Source organism: Thamnophis elegans, chromosome 2 (assembly GCF_009769535.1).
Source record: "Thamnophis elegans isolate rThaEle1 chromosome 2, rThaEle1.pri, whole genome shotgun sequence".
Taxonomy (NCBI): Eukaryota; Metazoa; Chordata; class Lepidosauria; order Squamata; family Colubridae; genus Thamnophis; species Thamnophis elegans.
The window spans coordinates 168,568,819-168,596,179 of NC_045542.1; the positions used below are offsets into that span (position 1 = coordinate 168,568,819).

General features: G+C 50.6%; 2 protein-coding genes across 3 annotated transcripts in view; one reads left to right on the forward strand and one right to left on the reverse strand.

Moving 5' to 3' along the window:
- The window catches only part of LOC116503412 (major histocompatibility complex class I-related gene protein-like), a 187,185-nt gene that overhangs the window by 46,040 nt on the left and 113,784 nt on the right, over positions 1-27,361 (forward strand). The window lies entirely within an intron of this gene.
- On the reverse strand, positions 1,574-16,282 carry LOC116503450 (major histocompatibility complex class I-related gene protein-like). The gene is given in 11 exon segments (XM_032209861.1): positions 1,574-1,787; positions 2,046-2,079; positions 3,073-3,105; positions 3,805-3,837; positions 4,358-4,401; positions 4,403-4,451; positions 5,145-5,455; positions 6,113-6,176; positions 6,179-6,358; positions 13,253-13,531; positions 16,107-16,282. Coding segments are annotated over 10 exon segments (1,083 nt in total). The 5' UTR covers positions 16,177-16,282; the 3' UTR covers positions 1,574-1,787; positions 2,046-2,059.

A 27,361-nucleotide genomic window follows, 5' to 3' on the forward strand; every position in this document is an offset into this window, starting at 1 on the left:
GGAGTAGAAGACCTCTAAGGTCCCTTCCAGATTGTGTTCTATTCCATTCCATTCCACTATTTTCCATTCTATTCTTTTCCATCCCATCTCATCCTATTCCATTCTATTCCACTATTTTCTATTCTATTCTATCCTATCCTAGTCCATTCCATTCACCTATTTTCCATTCTATTTTCTATTCTATTCTGTTCTGTTCTATTATGTTCCATTCCATTCCACTCCACTTCTCCCTATTCTTATCCCCATTCCACCCATCCCATTAAGGAGATGTTGTCCCCTCAGTCTAACCCCAACTGACATAACTGGAAGTTGAGCCAAGAGCCTCCTGGCCATGATTACCACCTGATTTTCAAACACCTTCCACATGGGGTTTTGTGTGGGGCAGGGCAACCCCATCCAAGAATGGCCTTGTCTTTGAACTGGAGGTCCCAAGACCCAAAGCCACAATCAGTCTTGCCAGGCTCCAGCTGAAGCCTCTTAGTCCCACATTGGGATTCTAGCAGCCTCTAGGATAAGACAGACGCTGCATCTGGAATGAGCATCACAATGAGAATGTATTTTATTCACTTTTCCAAAAATAAAATACAAATACAGAATGAAAACAAAACAAGAATTACAGAAAGACAGGCATGTACACACACAAAAATGTGTTCAACAAATATAAAATTAACAATAAACATATTACCTCCGTCCTAGTTGAATGCTGTTTAGCTGTATGTCACACAAATCTAATTGGTTCGCTCACTTGCATTGTGAGTCTACACATAGTTACACATTTTTCTTTTTTTATTAATATTTTATTGCATGTTTTTTTTATTTTACCTCACAGTTTCAACTTTGCAGCAACGATATACTGATTATATCAGCAACTTGTAAGATATACATGATGTTACATATCCTAATTATGTCCATTTTTCTCTTATTCATACAATATAGTCAACATAAAAAAGAATAAAAAATATAGGAACTTGCATACGACAAACTTACATCTATTGTTTCCATGGTTCTAACATAGTTCTCTATACATTTATCATTCTATATATTTTAATTTACACTTTTGTACATTCTGGTAATATTGCTTACAATACGTATTCTTCTATATAACTTTATACCTGTATTTATTTCTGGTTTGTTAATCATCTTTCATCATTAGCTTTCTAGTCTTTGCATCTATCATCTAACCAATTGTACCATAAGTCCCATATTAAATAATAGGACTCTCCTTGTTCTGCCCTGGGCAATGAGGTTCTGCTCGGGCAGCCAGATAACTCCACATTTGGGAATCTATTTCAGACCATGTTTATTATCAGGCATCCTTAATAACAACACTTACAATTCAGTCTTAAGATACTTCTGACTTTCCATGATCTGTCCCATCACGTAGTGTAAAAAGATGATGATTTTATCCCTATGCTGAGTGGAGATGTAAAATGCTACTATTCCGGTTCACAAAGCCATTTAAACTGCCCAGTTATAAACTTTGCATGTGGGCAAGATGCCCCGGTGGCCAATCATAAACAAAGATGTGATCACATGTTATGGAACTACATTTCCCATAAGGCAGTCTCTGCCTGCATTTACCATGAGGTAGTTTCTTAAAGGAGACAGTTCTTAATTCCTACACTAACTAGATACTGCTGGGGCAGCACAAGTGATGAAAGACCCAAAAATCTCTCCAGGCTCCAGCATGCAGGAAGGGCCTGAAGGGCTCCTCCTGAGAGTCCGGCCTAATTCAGAAGGAGTCCGATCCCATCTGCTCTCCTCTCCCCTCATGCTGGGAGTCTCCCCTGCAAAGAGGAGGGAGAAAGCATCCAAGGGTTAGTTGGATCAAGCCAGTCAGAGCCTGAGAGGTGCCAGAGGATCAGAGTTTGGGGGCAGGAAGACCCCTCCCCCGAGCCCCCTCCCCCAAATTCCTTACCTTTCAGTGTTTGAGGTGAATAGGAGAGAGAAGAGGGATTCCCAAAGCATCTTCACCCTCACTTGGTCCTTGGACCCCAAAGGCCCCCTCCCTCTCACCCCATACGGCCCCCACTGAGACCACTCACCTGCAAGGGGGCTGCTAAACACTCCGGTTGCTCCCTGGATTGGAGAGAAAGACACAGAATGAATGAAAGTCTGGATCCTCTGAGGAGGAGAAATCTCTCCCTTCACCATTCAACCTCTTCAGCTTCCCAAAATTCTCAGAGGACATAAAGCTTTTTATTGATTTATTAATTAAACTTCCATCTCCACCTATCTCATTAAGGTGACTGTAGGCAGCTCAAAGTAAAATTCAATAAAATCACATGTAGAATATTTAAAACACTAAATGAAAACCAGATTCCCCCATCAGATCCTGTTGCATTTGGTCTGACAGGAAGATCGTGTCCAGTGTGTGACCTCTGTCTCCAGTCGGACCCCGGATGACAGCCATGAACTCCTGGGCTGCTTCTGAGGCCAAACCCAGGGATGGCAGATTGAGGTCTCCCAGGACCATAATCCTGGGCAACTCCATGCCAACCCTGAGATGCCCCCAGCAGCTGAGGCAGGGAGCTGGCCATGCATCAGGGAGGCTGGTACAGTAGCAACAATCCCAACTGGTGAGCCCAGAGTCAGAAACAGGAAATCACCACCAGAATTGTAGGGTGGGAGCCTCCTGAGTGCCAGAAGAGATTCTCCGATGACCCCTGTAACCCCACCAATCCTGCCTGGGGTCTCAGCTGGGATCCCAAACCCTGAACCCATCTGGGCACATCTCTGTGAATGAAACAACCCCCCATCCAGAGTCAGCCAGGTCTCAGCTATGCCACCAGAGGAGTCTCTAACCACTGGGGATGATGGCCTCACTGGTGCTTTCCCTATTTCCCCTCTGTGAATTGAGGCCCTTTTCCTCCAAAGGGGGCCAAAGCTCCACCATGCAGACTCTGGGCTGCCTCCCCTGCCTGAATCCAACAGGGAGTTTCCCTTCTCCTCTGCAGAATGAATGGGGAGGGGGCTTTTAAAAGTGGGGGCCTCTCTTTTCATCCTCTCATCCCCCCAAAGTCTTGCAAAGGGAGAGAATGGCTCATGCAGCAGCTGCCCCCTCCAACTTACCCTGGTCTGAACTGCTGGATCCTTTGTCACTTGCTGGAAAAGAAAGAAAAAGGGGATGAGGGAGGATGTCTGTCTGTCTGTCCGTCTCTCTCTCCCTCCTTATAGGAAGCTCAGCTCTTTCTGACTCCAGCTGCCTCCCTCCCTTTCTCTCTCCCACACAATAAAAATGCACAAATAACATGGAGGGAGTTTGGATCAAACTGCTTTGGTTAAAAGGCATTGGAAATAATTATTAAAATTTATTATTTCTATCATACAAAGCCAGAAGGCAGAGCTGGCCTAAAAAGATACAGATAGATTCAAAGTTTATTTTTGTAACCAGTTGTGAGCCTTTGGGACAGGAGACCAAGAGGAGATCCAGCTGGCATCCCCCAAAGCTCCTTTTCCCTCAAAATGCCCCCTTTTCATCCCTAATTTTATGGAGCTTCTGACTCTCACTTGGCCAAGCCTTTCCTTTCTGCCTACTTGGGGAACAGAGCAAGTCCTCAGTCAGAGGGACCTTCCACCACCTGTGTCTTCTCATCTTCTTAAAGGTTCCTTCTCCCAGATGTTTCTCCTAGAGGACTCCACTTCTACTAATAGCCTGGCTGTAAGGAAAAGGGGGCCCAACTTCCCCAGCCTGGTTCTTAGGAGGAAGAGGAACATATACATACACACGTCCCTCTCAAATAATGGAGCCTCTGGTCCCTGCTCTAAGTTGGAGATTACATGAAAAGAAGACAAATCACTCACTTGGTGCTGCTTTGTAGTCATCTTGACGTTTTTCTGCAAGAATAAAAACCAGTGAAAGCTCAAAATAATCCACCAGAGATCATCCAAACTCTCCCTCTGTAGGAGGAAGAACTCCAGATGCTTCACTGTCACTTAGTCCCATCAACCAAGACAGAAAGATCTTCAAAATACAAATGAATCTCCTGATTTGCCCCAAGAGAGACCTGCTGCCTCCGAGATGGAGGGAGGGGAATTGGGGGAAGCAGAAGGAACAGCTGGGAGGGGAGGGAGGTTTCCATGGAAATCCTTCTCTGCTGCTCTCTGACCAAAGCCTTTGAAAGGGACAGAACTGGGATGCCTCTTCCCAACTCAGAAGGAGACAGGACTGCCCGAATCTCAGACTCAGCTGCATAGAACTGGAGTCCCAGCAAGAGGCTGAGATCTCAGATGCTCCCCAAGAGGGCTGGGAAAACAGGACAGAAGGAAGCCCAGAAGAAGCTTCCCAAAGGGAGGGACTTGGGGGGAATCTCCCCATCTTCCTTCCATCAACCCCCCTCCCCAAAAAGATACTTACTGAAGAATACCAGGATCCCAGCCATCACACACGCCAGGGGCAGCCACAAAGCAGCCAATGATGAGCCCCAGGTTGGATTTTGAACTGGTTGGTTCTGAATTGGGAGAAAGAGCAGATCATTGAAGGAGAACCCCAAACAATCTTCCCAACCAGGGAAGAGACCTAAAGAAGTGAAAGCTGGAAATACCCCAAATTAAAAACTCCATGGGCTCATTTTTGGATCCTTCTCAAAGTAACATGAAGCTGCCTTGCTATCCGTTGTTAGAGGACGTGTCCTCAGGATGCTGCCTTCTTCTCACACCAGCCCAGCATGAAGGCAACTGAATTCCTCTTTGGCTTTTCCACTCAAAAACAGCCCTTTCCCACCTTCTGACTCATAGCAGCTTCCAAAACAAAAACTTCTCCAACACAAAAAAACAAACATTTGTTAAACAAAAACATTTTTGTTCTTTTTATAGGCTACTCCAATAAGTCATGATTCTGAGTGGAATTGGGCAGCTCTGTATGCTTTTTACTTCAGTTTCAGTGTTTGCATTTTATTATTTGAAGTAAAATAGGGAATTTCATCAGGATCGGCCAAGTATTGGGATGGGATTCTGTCCTCTCCATCACCCGAAGTCAGTTCTACGGACTGGTCCCTGCAGCTTCTCCAGCCTCAAACACTGGAAGGACCAATGGATGAAAGCTCAACTATGACCACATCTGGACACAGCTGGGGTCAGATTTCTCTCCCACCACCCTCCAGCCTGCCAGAGAGCCCAGCCTTCCCCTCCCTGCAGCCTCTCACCCTTCAGCTCCAAGTCCAGAGGCTCCTGCAGGCCATCGTGCTCCACGTGGCACCGATAGAGGCTCCTCTCTTTGGGCTCGATCCAGATGCTGAGCCAGTAGTGGTAGGTCCCATCCGCGTTGGGGGCCACAGACCCATGGAAGGTCTCTTCCAGCCATACCTCCCCATCCCTCCTCCAGGAGGCATCGATCTCCCTGGGGTAGAAGCCATCCACGCGGCAGATGTGCGTCTCCATCCCATCCTCCATCTCCGTCCGGCTGCTCACTGTCACCTTTGGGGTCTCTGCAGAAACGGCACCCCCAGAATTAACTCTGAGCCCCTCCGGAGCCTGGAAGGTGGGTGGGAAACTTGGAGGGCAGGAAAATCTCCCACCACTTAGTTTTAACCCAAAGATTCACATTCCACACTTGCAGCCTCTCCAAGAGTTTTAGGAAATTATCCAGATCTGGAAAAGGCTCAACCAGAAGAACTCCTGATTTTGAGTCCTTCCCAGGGACTCAGCCTGAAAAACCTCCGGAAGCAAATTGAGGCTCCAAGGAAATTCCTCTCCGGCTGCTTTGAACTCTGAGTGATCTTGGGCTGCTCCCTTCAGGGGAGGGAAAGTGGAGATGGTCTTTTAAGGTCCCTTTCAAGACAACAACCAGACAGAAGATTCTCCCTGCTTTTTGCCTCCTCTTCTGCTCCCCTGAATCTGAGGCTGCTCCAGGCCTCTTTCCAAGGGACACAACCCCAATTTTAAGAGGAAGAGAGATCAAAGGGAATCAGTTGGGAAAAGAGATTTTGCCTCTGAAAGGAGGGGGGGGGCAGAGAGAGGTTGATACCAATGGAAGAGAGAGAGGGTCCTCCCCAGGCAGGGAGGGGCTGTGGGCAATCATCAGTGCGGGCTCCTGTTTGCAATTCCACCATTGATGCTAATCTCATCCAGCTGATCCTGGAGGGATGAAGGACCCCAGGGGGGAGGGGTAGACCTAGGGAAAAGGGGCGGCCACTCAATGCAGATTTCCTCCAGGTAAAACTTATGTCCCTGATTTTTGCTGAAAAAGCATCCCATTTCCTCTGGGTGATCTGGGCCTGGGGGACGGGAGCCACCCAGGTGAGGGTCTCCTTGTCGAAGGTGATGAAGGTCCTCCCTTCGTAGCCAAACTGCCTAAACCCTCTTTTGGTCTTGTCTCTCTGGAGCTCACAGCCATACATCAGCTGCCATGTGTGAAGGCCTGAAAGACAGACAGGAGGATGGTTTGGGGAGTCCTGAAGATAGACAGAGACCCCCTCCCTGCAGGGACCTTGACACAGGCACTGACACCCCCATTTCCTCCCAAGCATTCAAGGGAAAGAAGTCCCCATCAGTAATTGCCTTTTTCCCTTCCCTCGACCAGCATCCCTGCATTTCCCCCCCAGGATGGAGCCCCTGAATCTCCCCAGGAAAAGGGAATCTGGAAAAGCCAGCAGAGGATCCCAAGGGAGATGGAGAAAAGAAGGAGTCGCAAAGAAGCGGAAAGACGGAGACCCTTCCATCTTTCCTTCTGCCATTCCTCCGCAGGGGAGACTCTTGTGGGTGGGTGGGGGGGGAGGAAGGGATCCCAGAGAGGGAACAGCTGCCTGAACCTGCAGCTGCAAAAAGGGAATGCGGATCTTATGGCTTCAAAGAGGATCTGCTCGATCTGGCAAAAGCTTGCAGGGATCCCTATGACCATAAATCATGCTCTTTGTTCACAAAGAGCACCAAGTCACAAGGGCTGGTTCCCACATTGGGCTAACCAGAAACAAACCATGGTTTAACGTAATTTGGGAATGAAGCCTCGAAGGGCCCCAAAGGAATATTTCCCTCAGCAACAGCAGCAAGTGGCCCAGTCTGATCTGGAGACCCAAAGGGTTATTGACCTTTGAAATGAAGTTTGAAGCTTACAGGCTCTGGAAGGCCCTGGAGAAGATATTTCAACTTCAAGTGAAGAGATTCTTGGACTTAAAAGAAAACCAAAAGGAAATCCTGAATTGTTTCTACTCCTGTGTGGGCTTGAGAGGGAGGAAGGACGCCAGGAACCCTCGAATCTAAGGGAAAACCACCTGGAAGTAGAGTTGAACTAAACTGACCAGTCCTCTCCTTTCCTCTCCACACCCAGGAATGACAGGTGAGAGGATCCTTTCTCTGCATCTTCTGCTCAGCCAGAGAACTTCCCTTTGGAGGAAGAGGAAGATCCTTGGGCGATCCAGTCTGATCCTTCCCTCGAGAGGAGATTCCCTGATCTCCCCCCTCTATGTATCTCCAGTGGATTGGAACTGGGCCTTTAACCATCTGCCAATTAATTGCCATAGGAAGGAGAGGAGTGGAGTACCTCTCCCCCCCTCCCCCCCTAGGGGAGGGTGGAGGACGCCTTGGACTATCACAAGCTTAGCACGGACTTGCCAACTTGCGCAATTTTTAATTTTTAAATTTAAAATTTTTAAACTGGTATGTTGAGTGCATGGGATTGTTTGGGATAGTGTGAATGATCTCACTTTTATTATTATTATTGTTGTAATCTGTGTTTTTTAATTACTCGTGAGGACTGCTTGTGTGAGAGCTTGGGTATGATTGACTCGGAGGACCTGCCGGGGTTTGCGGGGGTCACTGGGGTGGTCGGGGGGACTATGGCCACGGGAGAGGGTCGGAGCATTGCGGTCATAACAGGGAGGGGCAGATATGGCGGGGACTTTAGGGCAAGCCATTACCGGGGAAGGAGGGTTCGCTATATTACAGAGATCCCTCCTTCCGGCCCTATGAGTCCCACTCCAAGACCAGATGGCGCGAGTAGTCAGGACCCTGGTCTCAGGCTGCTGTTGCTAAATGCCAGGTCTGTTGTTCATAAAGCTCCCCTCGTCCGGGACTTAATTGTTGACGAGAGGGCAGACCTGGCATGTATTACTGAAACCTGGCTGGGCACAGAAGGAGGAGTCCCCCTTGTAGAGATGTGCCCAGAGGGATTTCAGGTGCTTCATCAGCCGAGAGCCCAGGGAAGGGGTGGCGGTGTGGCTATTATTATCCGGGAGTCTCTGTTACCTCGTAGGGTCCCTGCTCCGGAGCTTGCCGGGTGTGAGTCCCTGCTGATAAAGTTGGACCTCAAGGGTCAAGTGGGTTTGCTGCTAACGTACCTGCCTCCCAACTGCGTTGCAGCATCCCTCCCCTCGCTCCTCGAGTCAGTAGCCGAGCTGGCAGTTGAGCTCCCCAGGCTTATAGTTCTGGGGGACTTTAACTTGCCATCGCTCGGTGAACGCTCTGATGGGGCGCAGGAGTTCATGGCTTCCATGACAGCCATGGGCTTGACCCAGGTAATTTGGGGCCCAACTCATACAGCGGGTCACATGCTCGACCTCGTATTTCTCTCGGAGCAGTGGATGCGTGATCTTGGTCTGAGGGGTAATGAGATCATACCCCTGTCGTGGTCAGACCACTGCCTACTGAGGCTTGACTTCCGGAGGCCAAACCCCCACCGTAGGGAGGAGGAACCGACCAGGTGGTTCCGCCCCAGGCGACTTATGGACCCCCTGAGGTTCCAGACGGAGCTTGGGGTAATTCCCGACACTCTCGCCCGCAGTTCGGCGGAGACTCTGGTTGCCGCCTGGTATTCGGCGGCGTCGGAGTCTCTTGACCGGATTGCGCCACTACGGCCCCTCCGGGTCAGCGGATCCCGGAGACCTCCTTGGTTCACCGAGGAGCTCCGGGAGAAGAAGCGCCGGAGGAGACGCCTAGAGCACCTGTGGAGGTCCGATAAGTCCGAGGAGAACCGAGCACTTTTGACTACCTGCACCAAGGATTACATCCGGGCATTAAGAGTTGCCAAAAGAACGCATATCTCCGCCTTGGTAGCGTCCGCCGAGTCACGCCCAGCCGCCCTGTTTGGGATCACCCGCTCCCTCCTTAATAGGAGGGATGCGGGAGACCCCTTGCAGAGTAGGGCTGAGGACTATGCCCAATTCTTGGCGGACAAAGTTGCTCGGTTTCGCTCGGACTTGGACTCCACCGCCGTAGATCCAGCCGAGACACAGGGGGATCACTTGGCAAACCATCTCTGGGTTGAGTTCCAGGATGTTGCCTCTGGGGATGTGGACAAGGCCATTCGAGCTGTAAGTGCCTCCACCTGCATTCTGGACCCGTGTCCCTCCTGGCTGGTTGCCAACAGCAGGGAGGTGACACATGGCTGGATCCAGGCGGTCGTGACCGCCTCCCTTCGGGAGGGGTACTTCCCCGCCGCACTTAAGACGGCGGTGGTGAGACCCCTCCTGAAGAAACCATCCTTGGATCCAGCCATTTTAAACAACTATCGTCCTGTCTCCAACCTTCCCTTTGTTGGGAAGGTTGTTGAGAAGGTGGTGGCCTTCCAGCTTCAACGGGCCTTGGAGGAAGCATGCTATCTTGACCCCTTCCAGTCCGGCTTCAGACCCGGCTACAGCACTGAAACCGCTTTGGTCGCATTGACCGATGATCTCTGGAGGGCCAGAGATGGAGGCCATGCGTCCATCCTGGTTCTCCTTGACCTCTCAGCGGCTTTCGATACCATCGACCATGGTATCCTTCTGCGACGACTGCGGGAGGTGGGGGTGGGAGGCACTGTTTTGCAGTGGTTCTCCTCCTACCTCTCGGACAGGTCGCAGTCGGTGTTGGTGGGGGGGCAGAGATCGTCCCTGAGGCCCCTAACATATGGGGTGCCGCAGGGTTCGGTCTTATCCCCCCTACTATTTAACATTTACATGAAACCGCTGGGCGAGATCATCCGGAGGCACGGGATAAAATACCATCAATATGCGGACGATACACAACTGTATCTGTCCGCCCCGTGCCAACTCAATGAAGCGGTGGACGTGATGAACAGGGGCCTTGAGGCCGTTAAGGACTGGATGAGCGCTAACAAACTGGTACTCAACCCTGACAAGACCGAGTGGCTGTTGTGTTTCCCTCCCAACAATTTGGCTGACATCCCAACTCTCAGGCTGGGGGGTCAAATTTTATACCCCTCAGATAGGGTCCGTAATCTAGGAGTCCTCCTGGATCCACAGCTGACCTTTAACCATCAGTTGTCGGCTGTGACCAGGGGGGCATTTGCCCAGGTTCTCCTGGTCCGCCAGTTACGGCCCTACCTGAACCGGGAGGCTCTCACAACAGTCACTCGAGCCCTTGTGATCTCTAGGCTGGAATACTGCAATGAGCTCTACATGGGGTTGCCCTTGAAGTGCATCCGGCGACTGCAGTTAGTCCAGAATGCAGCCGCGCGAGTGATAGTGGGCGCACCGCGGTTCGCCCACATTACACCCATCCTCCGCGAGCTGCACTGGCTACCTGTCGGTCTCCGGGTGCGCTTCAGGGTATTGATGACCACCTTTAAAGCACTCCATGGTAGTGGATCTGGGTACTTGAGAGACCGCCTTCTGCCGATTACCTCCCTTCGACCGACTAGATCGCACAGATTGGGCCTCCTCCGGATTCCATCCGCCAGTCAATGCCGACTGGCGACTACACGGAGGAGAGCCTTTTCTGTTGCAGCTCCGACCCTGTGGAACGATCTCCCCGTTGAGATTCGTACCCTCACCACTATCCAGACCTTCCGCACGGCCCTTAAGACCTGGCTCTCCCAGCAGGCCTGGGGATAAGTTTTTAAATTACCCGCCCGAGTGTTGGTTGACTGTTGAATGCAAGTTGGTGTTTTATTATCTATGTTGTTTATTCACTGTTTGTCTTGTATTATTGCACCCCCTTCCCGTGATTGTAAGCCGCCCTGAGTCCCCTCAGGGAGAAGGGCGGCCTATAAATCGTAATAAAATGTTAAAAAAAAAATGTTAAATCTCCCCATGGGAAAAATAGTTCTTGATTTCTGTCCAAGAAGAATCTCCTGCCATTCACAGGAAAGCACTAAATATTTGGCTGCAGTTTTCAACTTCTGAGAACAAATTCTGTCATTTCAGAAGCATCAAAAGCTAAGACAGAAATTGTCTTCTTTCCCTTGAAGATGAAATGTGTTCTTATCTCAGGTTTGGCACAGAATTGAATATTTGTGCAGCAAAAAGAAAGCACAGGGATCACATTGAAAAGGCAAGTTTGGTTTGTGATGTTTAGTGTAAGAACACTATTAATGCATCTCTACAGGTCTCCGCATGAAACAATTCTGGCCCATCTCTGAGCCTGGATGTTCAGGGGGTTTCCTGACATCTGAAAAATAGTTCAAGGGATCCTCCAGGGTCAAAAGCTTAAGAAAGGAGGCTTTAGAGAAGCTAAAATATATTTATGTTTATAACTGATGTGAAGTTATAAACTTTTCCCTCTCTCCTTTCCTTATGTTACTTTCTATTAGTTTTTATCTTTTTGTGGAAAAGTTTTAGTAAAAATCAGGTAGAAAATTTAAAAGGCTGACAGGAAGTCAGGGATCATTAAAACATATTGAAAACACAGGAGAGGCAAATGTCACACAGCCTCTACATGAATCAAGGCAGAGCAACCACATCTGGAGTATTGGGAGCAGTTGTGGTCGGTTCCACTACAAAACCGCAGTAGACTAAAGCGCGCTCGATGAAAGCGCATATGTGACGTCATCACAGTGCGACGAAAACAGCATGCTGTGAGCGGTAAACTTAAAATTAACGCGTAAATCTAAACCTAACCCCCCCAAACCTAACCCTAAACCTAACCCTAAGCCTAACCCTAAACCTAACCCTAAGCCTAACCCTAAACCTAACCCTTAACCTAACCCTAAACCTAACGCTTACCTTTATGTGAATCGGCTTGCTTTAAAAGCGCTTTTTAAAGCGCCCTTTTTTCTCTGCAGTCGTATTTGTCGCGCTGCTGATGACGTCAGGTACGCGCTTTAATCGGGCGCGCTTTAGTGGACCGTGGTTTTGTCGTGCCATGGTTGTGGTCCAAAGGCCTCCGAAAGGAGAGGAGGGAGCCGGGGAAGGTCCAGAGGAGGCAACCGAGGCAATGGGAGGGGGGAAGCAGCCTCCCTTGGAGGGAAGGTTGGGACCTTGGGGGCTCTTTAGCTGGAAAGGAGGCTCCCCTCCCCTCCGGCCGCTCTCCTTCCTCCTTCCTCCACCAGGGGGAGCCCTCTGGGCCCAGCTCTGATCCCCTGGGTGGCCAGCAGGGGACCTGGAGGGATCTGGGGGGATCCTGGGGGATCAGGGGCAGGACTGGCAGAGCTCTTGGGAGGAAAGGAGGGGAAATGGTGAATGTTTGTGGAGAAGGTTTTCCTCAGCCAAAAGGAGCCTTTAGCTACACACACATTTCCTTCCATCCCTTTTCCTAAATGAGGTTCCTTGGAGGCGAATCTTCTCCCCCCAAAGGAGGCAGAAGAAGGGGGGCTATGCTGAAGAAAGAGCGCCCCCCCATCCAGGGCAGCCCCTCCAAGAGGGCAGGGCAGCCTGAGGGACCAAGGAGGGGAAGCCAGGAAGGCTCTGAGGGACTCAGGAAGGGCCCCAAATGGAGGCTTCTTCCTCTCCTCTCTTTCCCCCTCAAGACCATCGGGAGGATCCTGGACCTCTGATCCCCCCTCCAAGAGCCCCCACCCCATTTGGGCCTCCCGGCCTCTCCTTCCAACTGGAGGAGGAGGAGAAGCTCCTGGTGTTTGGGCCCCCCTCATTGCCCCCAAAAAGGGGGAGAAGGAAAGGGATCTAGTCTCCCCAGGTGGATCCGCACCAGATCCCTTATTTCTCTTGGGTGGAAACAGAGAGAAGGAGGAGGATCTGCTTCCCCCAGGATCTCCTTAGGATCCACCTGCCCTTTTTTCAGGGAGGGGAGAGGCCTGTGATCCACTTCCTCCGCCACAGCAGGAGATCCACCCAGGACCCTCCAACTGTCATGGGGGGAGGGGGGATTTCGGTCTCTTTTGACCTCAGTTTATATCAACATCCAGAAAGAGAGATGGAGAAATTTAAACACGTTTCCATTAACTGCAATTGGCAGAAATCGTCAGCAATGGAGACAAGGACGATCTTATATTGATTAAAGAAAAGAATAAACATATATAAAAAAAGGCTTTTCAAAAGGTGTGGAAGGGACCTTTCCCTTTGAAGGGACCCTCCTTTCTTCCCCCTCTGGTTCCTGGGGAGGGGATTATGGGGCCGGAGGAGCCACCAGACCCATCACTCACCTTCGCTCTGATTGTAGCGAATCCTCAGGTTCTCCAGGCTTACTCTGAACGACTCCTCTTGGCCACGTACTATCTGGGAGTTTCTGTCCCAGTATTGGGGAACCTCCTTCCCCACCTTCTCCATCCAGGAGACTCGAGGCTGCAATCTCTGGCTGTGGCTGTCATAGTAACTGAAGAGCTGATCATCCACGTACCCCACAGCGACAAAGTGGGGCTGCTGCCCCTGACTGGGGTCCGAGATGGAGGTATAGAAATACTTCATGGAGTGGGAGGAGGCGCCTGGAAGGGAGCCGGAAGAGAACAGTTAGGGGGCTTCAGTCAAGGACCCAGATCCCATGGAGGCTCCCATCTGAGGCTCTGCGGAGGAAGAAGGGAGAGGAAGAAGAAGAAGAGAGCTGGGGGAGGAGGAGGAAGGGGGGAAAGGAAGGGGGAGATGGGGGGAGAGGAGGCAGGAGGGGGAATGAGGGAGCAACTGAGAGGGAAAGAAGAAGCTTCTGGGGGGCCTGAAGGGTTGGAGGGCAAGGAAGGTGGGGGTGAGAGAGGAGGGGAAGGTCGGGTCCCCCAAACTTCACCTGCTCCAATTGTGTCCTCCCACCTTCCAGCAAGGCCTCCCTCAAACCCCCTTCTGGATTGCTCAGTCTCTGCCCCAAGGAAGCTGCAGTGGCCTTGCAGGTAAAAGAGGGGATTCCACCCCCAGAAGCTCAAAAGCAGCAGGAAACCCCACCTGGTCACCCCAACTTTCCATTTACATCACTGGGGGCCAAAGTGGCTGGTTAAAAGCTCCAGATGTTATAAAATGGGAGAGGGGGAATCTGGGTGAGACCAGAGGCCAATGTGAACCCTCCCCCTAACCTCAATATTGGGAGGCAAAGAGGGCAGAGAAGGGAGCAGCAATGAAGCCACGTAGCCTCCCAAATCTTCCTCCTGTCCCTCTCCCACCACCCTGGAAAATCCCCCTCCCCTCCCAGAGTTCAGCCATCTGAGCAGGAATCTGCCTTGAACCCAGGACTCCGAGGGGCTCCCCCTCCTTCCACAGGGAATCTCACTGGGATTCTCCCAAGATTTCTTCATCTCAGCAACCCAGTTAGGGCCCCGGAACCATCATTCCCGGAGGCTTTTCCTCTGAATCTCCCCCTTCACCTTCCCCAGAAGCTGCTCTGACCCTCGTCCTCCTCTGGGGCTCATCCTGCACTTTGTCAGCCCAAAGAAAGGCAGAAATGCCCCTCAGCCTCCTGGGGAAGGGATTGGGATCCTGCTCTCCAACCCTTCACAGGATCAGAGACTCTCAACGTAAAGGCCTCAATCAGAGTTTCTCAGTCATTTGGACTTCAATTCCCAGAATTCCCCTCATTCCCAAAAATCCATGGGGCTCTCCACCCTGCCCCCACCCCCCCTGTCCCCCCTGAGGCTGCTTGAGTTCCTGCTGAGACCAACCATGGGGGGTGGGGGGCTCAGCTGGGAAGAGACTCTAAGGCTGCCCAGTAAACAGAAAAACTTTGAACAATCACTGAATGAACTGTTTTAATTAGAGGACTACCTGTGGTCCCACTTCCCATTCCCTCCAGTATGGCCTCCCAGTCCTTCCCAGTCCAAGGCAAAGGCCTGGGCCTCCTCCTTCCTGCTTCTCGACACAATCCCGGAGGCTTCTCAGAGCTTTTGGGGAGAGGGAGCCCCAGATCCACTTCCTGCTCTGGGGAGATTTCAGGATCTAAAGGGATCGGAGCTTTTCTCCAACAGAAGGAGGGGGGATCGGACTCTCCGTGATCCAGAACCCTTGTTTCTTTCCCTTGTGGGGCTGAGCAGTGAGGAAGCCTGAAGTCTGCCTGAGAGGAGAAACGTCTGAATGGAACTCGGGTTGGACATCCTCACAGTCAAGAAACCCCTTCAGGTCAGTTTGGGCCTGTCTGTCTCCAAGCAAGCCCTTCATTTCATGCTCCCCATCCAGAGGTTCTTCTCTTCTTCTGCCTCCAACCAGCCTCTTTAATCCTTAAGATTAGCTGTTAGCTTTTCTTTCTGTCTTTTGAAAAGCTTCTGCCCTGATAGTTTCTCTGAGCAATCAACCAGAAACACCCCAAAGGCCCCTTCCTGATTACTAAGGAATAATAACATCATCATATTAGATTTCATCTATTTTAATTCTGCAAATTGTCCCACATTGGGGGCTTTTGGAATGGAAGAAGGAAGGAGGAGGCAAATGATCCCTGCATGTCCCAGAAAATAAAATTTGGGGGATCTTGGGGTTTGGGATGCGGTGGGAGGGTGAGGATCCAGGAGAAAGTGAAAAGGAAGAAAGGGGAATTTCAGGAGCCTTTCTCTCTCCAGACTCTTATCCTGCTGCATTCACACGGCAGCGTTATCCCCATCGCTCCTTTGCACCAACCGCCGCCTCTGCCAATGCTGGGAACCCAGAAACAAGCCGGGTCCTCCCAGCACCAGAAGCCCCAAAGAGCCAGAGATCATCGGCAGAGGCAGGGAAGAGGATGCAGGCGGAGGGGTTGGGCGAAGGCAGCCAGGAAGTTTGAGAACTGACCTGATCACGTGCAAAGGCCGCTTTCCGACAATCTCCGCTTTGGGGGAGGGAAGGAACTGAGCTTCGGGGCGCCCAAGTAGACTTGAGTGACATCTGGAGGGACCACCCTTGTCCTGTTCCCAGAGGGGCTCTCCTGGAGGGGGGCAACTTTGGAGCCTAATCCTAAAGTGGCCAGAGGGGGAGGGGGAGCGGACTAGAAAGAGGACCGAATCAGGAGTCTCCTTCTGGGAATAAACTTTGGGGGGGAGGAGAGAGAGAGAGAGATTCCCTGGCAGATAAAATGGGAGAACCCCCCCCCCGCCAAAGGCCCTCAAAGGGACCCACCGAAGCAGCTCCCTCGTAGGGCGACCGCCACCAACGCCAGGAGCAGCCAGGGCGCAGAGCGGAGAGACATCCTGGCCTCGATCCTCCACCTTCGATCCGCTCTCCGGAAGTCTCAAGCAAACCAAGAGGGGCTCCGGGTGGTTAACAACTCAACAATCCAGAGCCGGCTGGCGATTGGGCGACCTCAACCAGTAGGGAAAAAAGCATACCTCTGTCGTCATTGTTGCTAGGCAGACATCCAGGCGCAACTGGCGAGAGAGGCCTGGAGGGGAAAGTGAAAGTTCCACCGGGAAATCCCCTTTCAGGAATTCCACTTCTTGGGGGGAGGGGCGGAACTGCGAGGCTGGGAAAAGCAGGAGGTTTATCCTGGGGGGAGGGGCGCAGGAGGGGAGGAGGGGAGACCCTTCTGATCCAGGACACTCAGATCCCGAGAGGGGCCTGGCCACAGTCTGGGCTTTCTAGAGAAGAGTTTGGGGGCAGGCAGACAACAACACCCCTCCCCCCCACCCCCAGAGCCCCAATGCATCTCTCCCAAATTTCTTATCTGTCGGTGTTTGAGGTAAGGAATATGGGGAAGAGACATTGGGGCTCTGAGGAGGGAGGGCTGCTTGCCCTCCAAACCAGTGGTGAAATTCACATTTTTTTACTGCCGGTTCTATGAGGATGGTGGGCGTGGCTTAGTGGGCGTTGCAGGGAAAGGATACTGCAAAATCTCCCTTCCCACCCCATTCTGGGGCCAGCCATTTGCTGGTTTTCCCAACTACTCCAAATTTCCGCTACCGATTTTCCAGAACCTGTCAGAACCTGCTGGATTTCACCCCTGCCCCAAACTCTTATTCCACAAGGCCAGACTGTGGGACCTCCCAGGATTAGGACGCTCAGTGACTTGCTGACATGAATAGGAGAAGGAAAAGGTTCTTCCAAAGCATCTTCATCATCAGTAGATCTTTCGATCTCAAAGCCCTCAACCTCCCTTCCTCCCTCCCCTTTCCATACGGCCCCCCCTTGGATCCACTCACCTGGGAGGGGGTTGCTAAAAGGCCTGGTTGTTTCTTGCATTGGAGAGAAAGACCCAGAGTGAGTCCCTGCCTTGTCCTGGTCTTCTGAGGAGGACAAATCTCTCTCATCACCAATCAACCTCTGCAACTCTCAGTGGGAACCAGGGTATCATCCCTCCCTCCCGCCTTCCCTTCCCCCCCATATCTATCTATCTATCTATCTATCTATCTATCTATCTATCTATCTATCATCTATATCTCATATCTATCTCCATTTCATTTATATCTAATCTATCTCTATGTCTGTCTGTCTATCTTCTATCCACCCACCAATCTATTGCTAGCTATAGATCGCTAACATTTTCTTAAACTTCTATGCTGCCCATCTTTCCAAGCTGATCCTAGGCAACTTACAATAGAATTCAATAAAATACCATGTAAAACTTTTTAAATGATAAATAAAAACCATGCATTCAAAATTACACTAAAATCCAATCGACCAAGAGGAGGAGGAGGAGGAGGGAACGAAGTGCACCTGAGGAGAAGGTGAGGGTCTGCCTAATCCATTGGGGCCCCAGGTCAGCTGGCAGAGCCTGAACTTTCAAGCCCCTTCAGAAGGGCAAAAGGACGGGTGCGGATCTCGCTTCCAGAGGCCGGAATGTTCCGGAGGGCAGGAGCCACGGCAGAAAAGGCTCTTCGCCTGGACCCCACCAGCCGGAATTCCTTGACGGCGGAGGGGATCTCCACTGCCAACCCCAGGATGGCCTCCAGCACTCAGGTAGGGGGGACGGGGGACGAAGCAGGGAAGCTGATACAGTAGCAACAATCCCAACTGGTCCTGTGACTTCAGGGCCTCCCTCCCAGTGGTGAAATCTAAAAAAAATTTACTCCCGGTTTTGTGGCCGTGGCTTGGTGGGCTCATGTGACTAGGTGGGCGTGGTTATGTAGTCATGTAACTGTGGGATCAAAAAACAGAAACTCGCCTTATCAATGTCCTGTTGGAGCAGGGTTGCACTAGATGACCTCCAGGTAACTTCCAGCCCTAGATTATCCTCTGAAGCTACATCTAGTGCCAGGTTTATAGTCCTTCCTTGCCCTCCTTTCCTCCCTCCCTCCCTCTCTCTTTCTTTTTTCTTTCTCTTTCTCTTTTTTTCTTTCTTTCTTTCTCCTTCCTTCCTCGCTTCCTTAGCATCCCCACCCCCCATCTGTGAGCAAAAATGGGCACTCTACCCCCACCCCCGCATTTCCGGAGAACATATAGTTAAAAAACATGCTTAAAAAGAAAAAAAAGTTTTTTTAAGTATTTTTTACTACCAGTTTGGTCAAACTGGCCCAAACCGGTAGCATTTCACCCCTGCTTGTAACTCAAGTGAACCTGGGGTGTTCCTGAAGCTGCCTCACTCGGGGTTCAAGGCCCCTGAGTGCCCAAAGAGATTCTCAGGGGACCACTGATACCCCACCTCCCCTGCCATGGGATCTCATCTGATGCCAAACCCTAATCAACTGGGCACATCCCAACCCCCTCCCCTTCCAGTGTCACCCGGGCCTCAGCTCTGCCAGCAGAAGTGTCTCTAACCACTGGGGATCGTGGCACTGCTTTCCCTGTATCTCCCCCACCCCCAAAGAATCAAGGGCTTTCTCCTCCAAAGGGGGCCATGCAGATTCTGGGTTGCCTTCCCTTCCTGAATGAAGGCACCTGGAAATCCAATAGGGAGAGCTTCCCTTCTCCTCCCCTGGAACAAACCACTGCAAGGAAAGCAGGGGTGGGTTGCTCTCGGCATTACTGCTGGTTCGGTACGCAAAACATTTTGTGTGCTGTGGGCATGTGCATTTCACCTTTAAAAGATCTGCACATGCACACATTAGAAAAAGAAATAAATTTCTTCAATGAAGATTGTTCTGTGCATGCGCAGAACTGAAAATCAAGATGGCGCCGCCGCCAATAGAACCAGTTCGAGGGTGTGGCAGGCTGAGTTACTACCTACTCGGCTGAACCGGTCCGAACTGGTCGGAACCCACCTCTGAAGGAAAGTGAATTTGGTAACTTTATTAGAAAAAGGAAAGAGAGGAGGAGGGAGAAAAGGGAAGGGTTTGACTTTGTGCCGTGTAAAAAAGAGAAAAAAGGAAAAGGAGAGAAGGACATTATTAAAACAGAAGGAAAATTGAGGCTTTGCTTAGCCTTTGGGATGGGTGAAACCAATTAAATATCTCCCTAGAAAAAGATACTGAGAAATACCAAAGTCCCTGCAATCACATGTTGGAGGTTAGCACCCAGCTCTCTCCCAGAAAAATGAAATCTCCTAGGAAATATTGAAAAGGCAGAATATTACATTTCTCTGGATGTGAAAAGGGAGAAACACGTTTTAAAGACAAAGTAACTCCCTGCAGCTTCCTGCCCACTGCCCTTTGTCAATGGGCCATTAAGATGCTCAAGCCAGTCCCTTTACATAATAAAGAGTTCTCCCCTTCAGCTCCAGGGGACGGGATCAAGGCATGATAGTATTAGCCCTCTACCCAACTCACCACATGGCATCTGAGAATTCAATCAAACTTGGACTCAAAACACAGCCTAGAGCAGCGATGGCAAACCTTTTTTGGCTCGCGTGCCATAAATGGGGGGGGGGAGCGCAGGGGGTTCATGTGACACACATGCCCCAGTGCGCATGCGTGCATGAAAGGCGCTCCCCCAATTTTTTGCATGCTTTCTTCGCCCTCCCCAGGCTCCAGAGGCTTTATAGGAGCCTGGGGAGGGCAAAAACAGCCTCCCCCACCTCCCCGGAGGCCCTCCGGTGGCTTCAGGGACCTTCAGGAGGCTTCCCTGAAGCCTCTGGAGGGCTTAAACTGACCCTACGAGCAAACTGGAAGCCACTTCCCCAACTTCCGGTTTGCCCATAGGGACGGTTTTTTTGCACCCCGGAGGCTTCAGGGAAGCTCATGAAGCCTCCGGAGGGCCTCCTATAAAGCCTCTGGAGCCTAGGGAAGGTGAAAAATGGCTTCAAACAAGGCTGGACTTAGCTGACCAGCGCACTCATGCATGCTGGCCAGCTGACAGGGCAACGCCTCGTGTGCCCTGACAAATGGCTCCAGGCGCCACCCGTGCCATAGGTTCGCCATCCCAGGCCTAGAGAGTTGCCCCTGCATGTCTCCATGGGAGTCTGGCAACCAATCAGAATATAATTCTTACACAGGAACAGGAAACAGAGAGGTGGGGCTGAACAGATGATAAAAAGCCGAGCAAGCCCCTTCCTCTCTCTTCTCTTCTTCTTCACCCAACATTGAAGCATGTGATCACCTTTTCTGTTCAGGACTCAAGCCATGTGGTTCTGCTGTCCAACATTAAACCATCTTTCCATGTCTCCAGTGTCTTCTTCCCCACTTGGAGCTGAACCCAGAGGGACATTTCTTCCAACACACAAACATCAGGACAAAAGCAGCAGCAATGCAGCCAATAATGAGCCCCAGACTGGATTCTGGAACTGCATTGGGAGAAAAAGAAGATCATTAAAGGAGATCCCCAAACAATCTTCCCAATTGGTGGGATTCAAAGGGTGGCATTCCTGCTACTTCAAAAGTCTAAGGGGCTCCTCTTTATGTCCCTCTAAAGGTAGAGCGAAGAAGACACCTTGCTAACCATGGTTAGAGGATGGGTCCTTATGAATGCTGCCTTTCTCTCACACCGGCCCAGCATGAAGGCAAGAAACATTCATCTTCAGCTGTTTAGCTCGAAAAGAGCAGCTGGCAGCCTCGGAGCAATTTATAGAAACAAAAATGTGCATAAAACTCACGATTCTTGTTGAATTGGAGCCACGGCCCTTGTGAATTGATGCTTGGTAAAGAAACCAAAGGAATGTGGAATATAGAATAACAGAGTTGGAAGGGACCTTGGAGGTCTTCTAGACCAACCCCGTGCTTAGGCAGGAAACCCTACACCACTTCAGACAAATGGTTTTCCAATCTCTTCTTTAAAACCTCCAATATTGGAGCATTTACAACTTCTGGAGGCAAGTTGTTCCACTGATTAACTGTTCTAACTGTCAGGAAATTTCTCCTTAGTTTTAAGTTGCTTCTCTCCTTGATTAGTTTCCACCCATTGCTTCTTGTTCTACCCTCAGGTGCCTTGGAGAATAGTTTGACTCCCTCTTCTTTGTGGCAGCCTCTGAGATATTGCAACACTGCTATCATGTCTCCCCTAGTCCTTCTTTTCATTAAACTAGACATACCCAGTCTCAGCAACCGTTCTTCATGTTTTATTTTGCCTGGGATATCAGCATTAAAAAATGTGAACATGTTTTGGACCATGGTGTCTATCATTGATAAAAGATTTGTATTGTGCAGTTTTGGAAGTCCAGTATAAAAACATCAGGGGAAACTATGAACATGTGCAGAGTTATCTGAGTACTTTTTTCCTTTGGTTTTGTGCTGAGCTTCGGGAATTCCCGTCGATCCCTGATCATAAAATAATATGTATTCTTCTTTCTTAGAACAGTAATATCCAGTGAGGTTTTGTTCTTTATAGCAGGAAAGCTCCGAGGTCTATGGAGATTCTTAGTCATCCAAGTCATGGTTGTCCCAAAGCTCTTTTTCGAGGGGCAACTGGCAATGGGCTTTTCTTTGAGGATGTTTCGTTTCTCATTCAAGAAGCTTCTTCAGCTCTCTGAGAAGACATTTCTGAGAAGCGAAATGTCCCCAAAGACAAATAAGAAAGTCCAGTTGCCTCTTGAGAAAGTTAGGCTCTGACGTCAAAAACTCAAGACTGGTAGCAGCTTTTCTGACTCCTGAGGCATCAGGGCAGCCATTCGGTGCATTTCCTGAAGTTGGCCGCAGTTCATCCATTTTAGTGAAATTTGGCCTTTAAAAAAAGGCACTGCAAGGTTCCTCCTGATGTTTGACATTTAGGAATTCTAAAGGAAAGCAAATCTCTTTCTGATGCTGAGTATAACTGCTGTTCCTCTGCTGGAAACAGGCAGGACAGAAGTTCAGAAAGGATCTAAGGGCACTTGATCAGAAACAACCAACTCTTGCGATGGGATCTGTTGCTTCCTTTCTATCAACTGAAGCCAATTCTATGGACTGTTCCATGTAGGTCCATAAACCAACGGAAAAACCAGTGTATTAAAGCTCAAATATGGTCTGGACACATCTGGGGTCAGATCCCTCTCTCCCACCACCCTCCAGCCTACCAGAGAGCCCAGCCTTCCTCTCCTCTTCCTCCCTTCCTCCTCCCCTCTCACCCTTCAAGGCCACGTCCAGGGGCTCCTGCAGGCCGTCGTGCTCCACGTAGCACCAATAGCGACCCCTCTCTTTGGGGTCGATCCGGATGCTGAGCCAGTAGTGGTAGGTCCCATCCGCATTGGGGGCCAGAAACCCATGGAAGGTCTCTTTCAGCCATACCTCCCCATCCCTCCTCCAGGAGGCATCGATCTCCCTGGGGTAGAAGCCATCCAAGCGGCAGATGTGCGTCTCCATCCCATCCTCCACCTCCGTCCGGCTGCTCACCGTCACCTTTGGGGTCTCTGCAGAAACGGCACCCCAGAATTAACTCTGAGCCCCTCCAGAGCCTGGAAGGTGGATGAGAAACTTGGAGGGCAGGAAAATCTCCCACCACTTAGTTTTAACCCAAAGATTCACATTCCACACTTGCAGCCTCTCCAAGAGTTTTAGGAAATTATCCAGATCTGGAAAAGGCTCAACCAGAAGAACTCCTGATTTTGAGTCCTTCCCAGGGACTCAGCCTGAAAAACCTCCGGAAGCCAATTGAGGCTCCAAGGAAATTCCTCTCTGGCTGCTTTGAACTCTGATTGATCTTGGGCTGCTCCCTTCAGGGGAGGGAAAGTGGAGATGGTCTTTTAAGGTCCCTTTCAAGACAACAGCAACAACCACTACTACTTTGGGGCTCAGGGATTTTGCAATTCCACCCTGGTCAGTTTGGAAAAGAGATTCTGCCTCTTCAATAGAACGGAAGAGAGAGCAAGACAATCCTCCCAGGGCAGGCAGTCACTGCTAGTAATTGTGGGGGAGATTCCCCCATGGGGCCTGATCTTAACATGCTTCTCCTGGAGGGATCCATGAGCCCAGAGGGGAAGGGGACACACTGGAGAAGGGGTAGCTTTGAGTGGGAAATAGACACACAGTGAGAAGAAAGGGGGGGCATTATAGTGTGAGCAGGAAGCCCTGTGGAGGGAGGGAGTGTTCCTGAAGGTGGGGAGGGGGTTGCTTTTCAGGGTGGGGAGTCCCTCAAGTGAAAGATAAGGAAGCTTTGAAGTTGAAGAGAACCTTCCACAGAATCCTTGGAGTCCCCTCCCATCTTGGCCTTGATTTGCTCCAGAGAGATTGATGATAATTAGTCCTATTAGTGGTAGAAGCCCCCTAGTGGTGGCGGTGGGAGGTGCATCATCAGGTGCAAGTGAGGTAGCACCCTGTTGGATCTGTAGGATCTGTAGGAAGGAGAATTAAGGGGAGGAAATCAAAGCCATGCATCCCACACTAGACTCTGTTTTGACTAAGGGGGGTTTCACTAAATAACCCCTAGTGGTCCTGTTGCCGCCTCACTGTGTGCAGTGGACAGGATACCCCAAGTGATTTCCCTGCCTGATCCACACTGACACCCACCAGGCAGAGGCTGCATTTCCTGGTCCATTGAACGGCTGCCTGCCAGTGGGAACCAGACAGGGCTTCCCACGTCTTGGAGAGATGCTGGGAGAGGAGGAGGAGGAGGATTCCCACCAGAGCAGCCAGGTTGCAGACCATACACCCAAAGGGAATGAATCAGTGGTGGGTTGCGGATCACCAACCAGTATGGTGCAACGGGGCCCAGCATCCCCCACATGCATGCATGCAGCATGCGTGCACACACACGCAGAACGTGCATGCATCCTTACCTCCTGCGACTCCAGCTGCTCGGCTCAAATACAGGTAAGGAGCTCAGGTGGGCAGGTGGGCCCTCCGGAGCACTGTACCGGAACGGTACCCAGTGCTCCAGGCAGGCACTGGTACGCCCGTACTGGGGCATACCGCCTGCAACCCACCATTGGGCTGAATGCATACGAGAAACCCAGCCACAAAGGAGGAAAGTCCAGCCTGGACCCAGATCCTCACCTGTCCTCAGTAGCGTCTCCCTTCCATAGGACAGGTATTTCTGCAGCCACTCAATGCATTCCCCCTCCAGGTAGGACTTAAACCTCTGACTGTGCATTGGAAGAGCTTCCCATTTCCTCTGGGTGATCTGGGCCTGGGGGTTGGGAGCCACCCAAGTGAGGGTCTCCTTGTCAAAGGTGAGGAAGGTCCTCCCGTCATAGCCATATTGCATAAACTCTCCTTTGCGCCCGTCTCTCCGGAGTTCACAGCCATACATCCACTGAAATGTGTGAAGGCCTAAAAAATGGACAGTGGGATGGTTAGGGGAGTCCTTGGGAGAGACCCCCTTCTCTACAGAGTCTTTGAGACTAGAGGGAGGGACTGACACCCTGATTTCCTCCATAGCAATTCCTTCCTCCCAATTGTCCTGTGCCCCTCCTGAGAACCCCCAACCCACTTGGCTCCCGGTTTCGTCTTCCAACTTGAGAGTGAGAAGAAGCTCTTGGCACTTGGCCCAAACTTGCCCCTCCAAAAGGGCGGACGCCAAAAAAGGATCTAGTCTCCCCCTGATGGATCTGTTCCAGTGATGGCTAAACTTTTTCTAAAAGTTTGCCAAAACCTGTGCGCGCTATCACACATGCGCCCACCCACCCACTCACCCAGCCACCCACATGCACGAGTGACCCCACACTCATATGCGGGTGACTCCCCCGCACGGGGGGGGGATTTTTGCCCTCTCCCCAGCTCCGGAGGCTTTCCTGAAGCCTGGGGAGAGTGAAAATGGCCTCTTCCACCTCTCCGGAAGGTGACAAATCAGTGCCAGAGCTGAGGTCTGCCGTGCCAGCAAATATGGCTCCATGTGCCACCTGCCATAGGTTCGCCATCACAGATCTATTCTATACTTAATTCCCTCATATCTCCAGTAGGTTCTTGTTCTTCTCCAGACAGAAGGACCTTCCTTCCACCAGGATCTTTTTAGGATCCACCTGCCTTCGGGGTAGGTGGGTGGGTGGGTGGAGAGATCTGTGATCCCCTTCCTCCCCCCACAGAAGGTTGTCCACCAAGGCCTCTCCAAGTTTCATGGGGGAGGGGAGATCTTGGTCTGTCCTTTACCTCAGTTTATATCAGCATCCATATCGAAATACCAACACAGATGGATAACTAAAAATGTTTTTAGTAACTGCAATCTGCAGAACATGTCAGTTAAGGGAACAAGGACGATCTTATATTAATTTTAAAAAGAATAAACATATTAAAAAAGACTTTTTAAAAGGTGAGGAAGCAGCCTTTCCCTCGGGAGGGTTGCCCTTTTCTGCCCCCCCCCCCGGTCCCTGGGGAGAGGATTATGGGGCAGGAGGAGCCACCCGGTCTATCACTCACCTTTGCTCTGATTGTAGCGACTCCTCAGAATCTCCAGGTTTTCTCTGAAAGTCTCCTCGTTCACACGTTCATTCTGGGTCTGAATGTCCCAATATTGGGGATTGTCCTTCCCAAACCTCTCCATCCAAGAGACTCGAGGCTTCACCCTCCGGCTGTGTCTGTCGTAGTGGACAAAGACCTGACCATCCACAAACCCCAGAGAGACATACTGGGGTTGCCCCCCTCTGGGCTCCAGATGGTGGTGGAGAAATACCTCAAGGAGTGCGAAGAGTAGCCTGGAAAGGACCTCGAGGGGCAGAGTTAGGGGGCTTCAACTGAGGGACTCTCGTCCCATGGGGCACAAAAAGGGCCCGGTTTGAGGGTCTGGAGAGAAAGAAGGAAGAAGACCCAGGGGAGGTCAAAGGGGAAGGAAGGAAGGGGAGAAGATGGGGGGACCCCAACAACACACTGTTTACACTTAAAATGTAAAAATACAAACACGGAAAAGACGCTAGGCCTGCCCAATGAACAGGAAATAACAGCTTGTAAATGGACTAAAAGAATCAAAGGAAAATAAGATGCTCCTGGGAAAGCTGGTAACCTACAAATTCCACAGGGCCACCAATAATGCTTTTCTGCTAAAAACTGAAAAAGGAGTCCATTGTGGAAGCTCTTCTTCCAGGGCACCAAATATTTTCAAAATCATTCCCAGGATTTATTTGGGCATAACCTGGGTCGGCACAGAAAAGGGCAGGATCTCCAAAGCCCAGAGAAATAAACAGTCCCACTGCCCATTCCCTCCAGTATGGCCTTCCAGTCCTTCCCAGTCCAAGGCAAAGGCCTGGGCCTCCCCCTTCCTGGCCACAGCGTTCTCCGGACAGGAATAGAGGAAAGGCCCCCTTTCTCTTGGATGGGAACAGAGGAAAGGCCCCCTTTCTCTCCGGGGAGATAAACGAGGCTGACCCGCCTCTGCTGAATAGAGGCCAAACCAAAGCACAGTACACAAAATTTTCTGCTACAACGTCCTACCTGTCAATGGCTACTTCAGCTTCAACCTCAATAACACTCGGGCAAACAATAGATACAAACTGAAAGTAAGCTGCCCCAGGGCAGCCATGCATGCAGGTGCTTTCTCTTCATCCGTTGCCCCCCTCTTTTTTTTAGTGGTTTGGGTATTTCTCTTTGTGGTTGCAGTCTCTGAGGTTGGCACAGCGACAACAGATGTGAAATTGTGCTGGTGTGTAAATCAGGGGGAAAGAAAATGGTGCCCCAGACACTGTATGAAACAATGGACACCAGGATGCCCCTCCCCCAATCCTGCAAAAAATAAATCCACCAAAGAAAGAGTTTGTCTAGATTTGAGTCTTCCTGCCATAAGGACCTTTCCATTCCTTGGGGCTCTCCCAACTTCCAGGCGCAGGGATTTCCGGGTGGTGAGGTGGGCGTGGGGGACAGTGAGACCCTTGAAGAAGGTGGCAAAATATCTTCATAAAGAATCTAGACCAGGGAATCAAATTTGCAGATGACACCAAGCTGGCAAGAATACTCAAACACTGCAGAAGATAGGAGTGTCTGCAAGATTCACAAGACCTTACAGACCTGAACACTGGGCCCTATCTAAGAAAATGAAATTCAGTGTGGAAAAAAGGAAAGCCTCTACCGAATGCACAGGAACAGATTAGGTGAAACGTGGCTCAGTAGCAGTAACTGAGAGAGGGATCTTGGAATCCTAGTGGACAATCACTTAAACATGAGCCAGCAGCCAAAAGAGTCAAAGCAACCCTCAGCTGCATTAACAGGGATAGAATCAAAATCACATGGAGT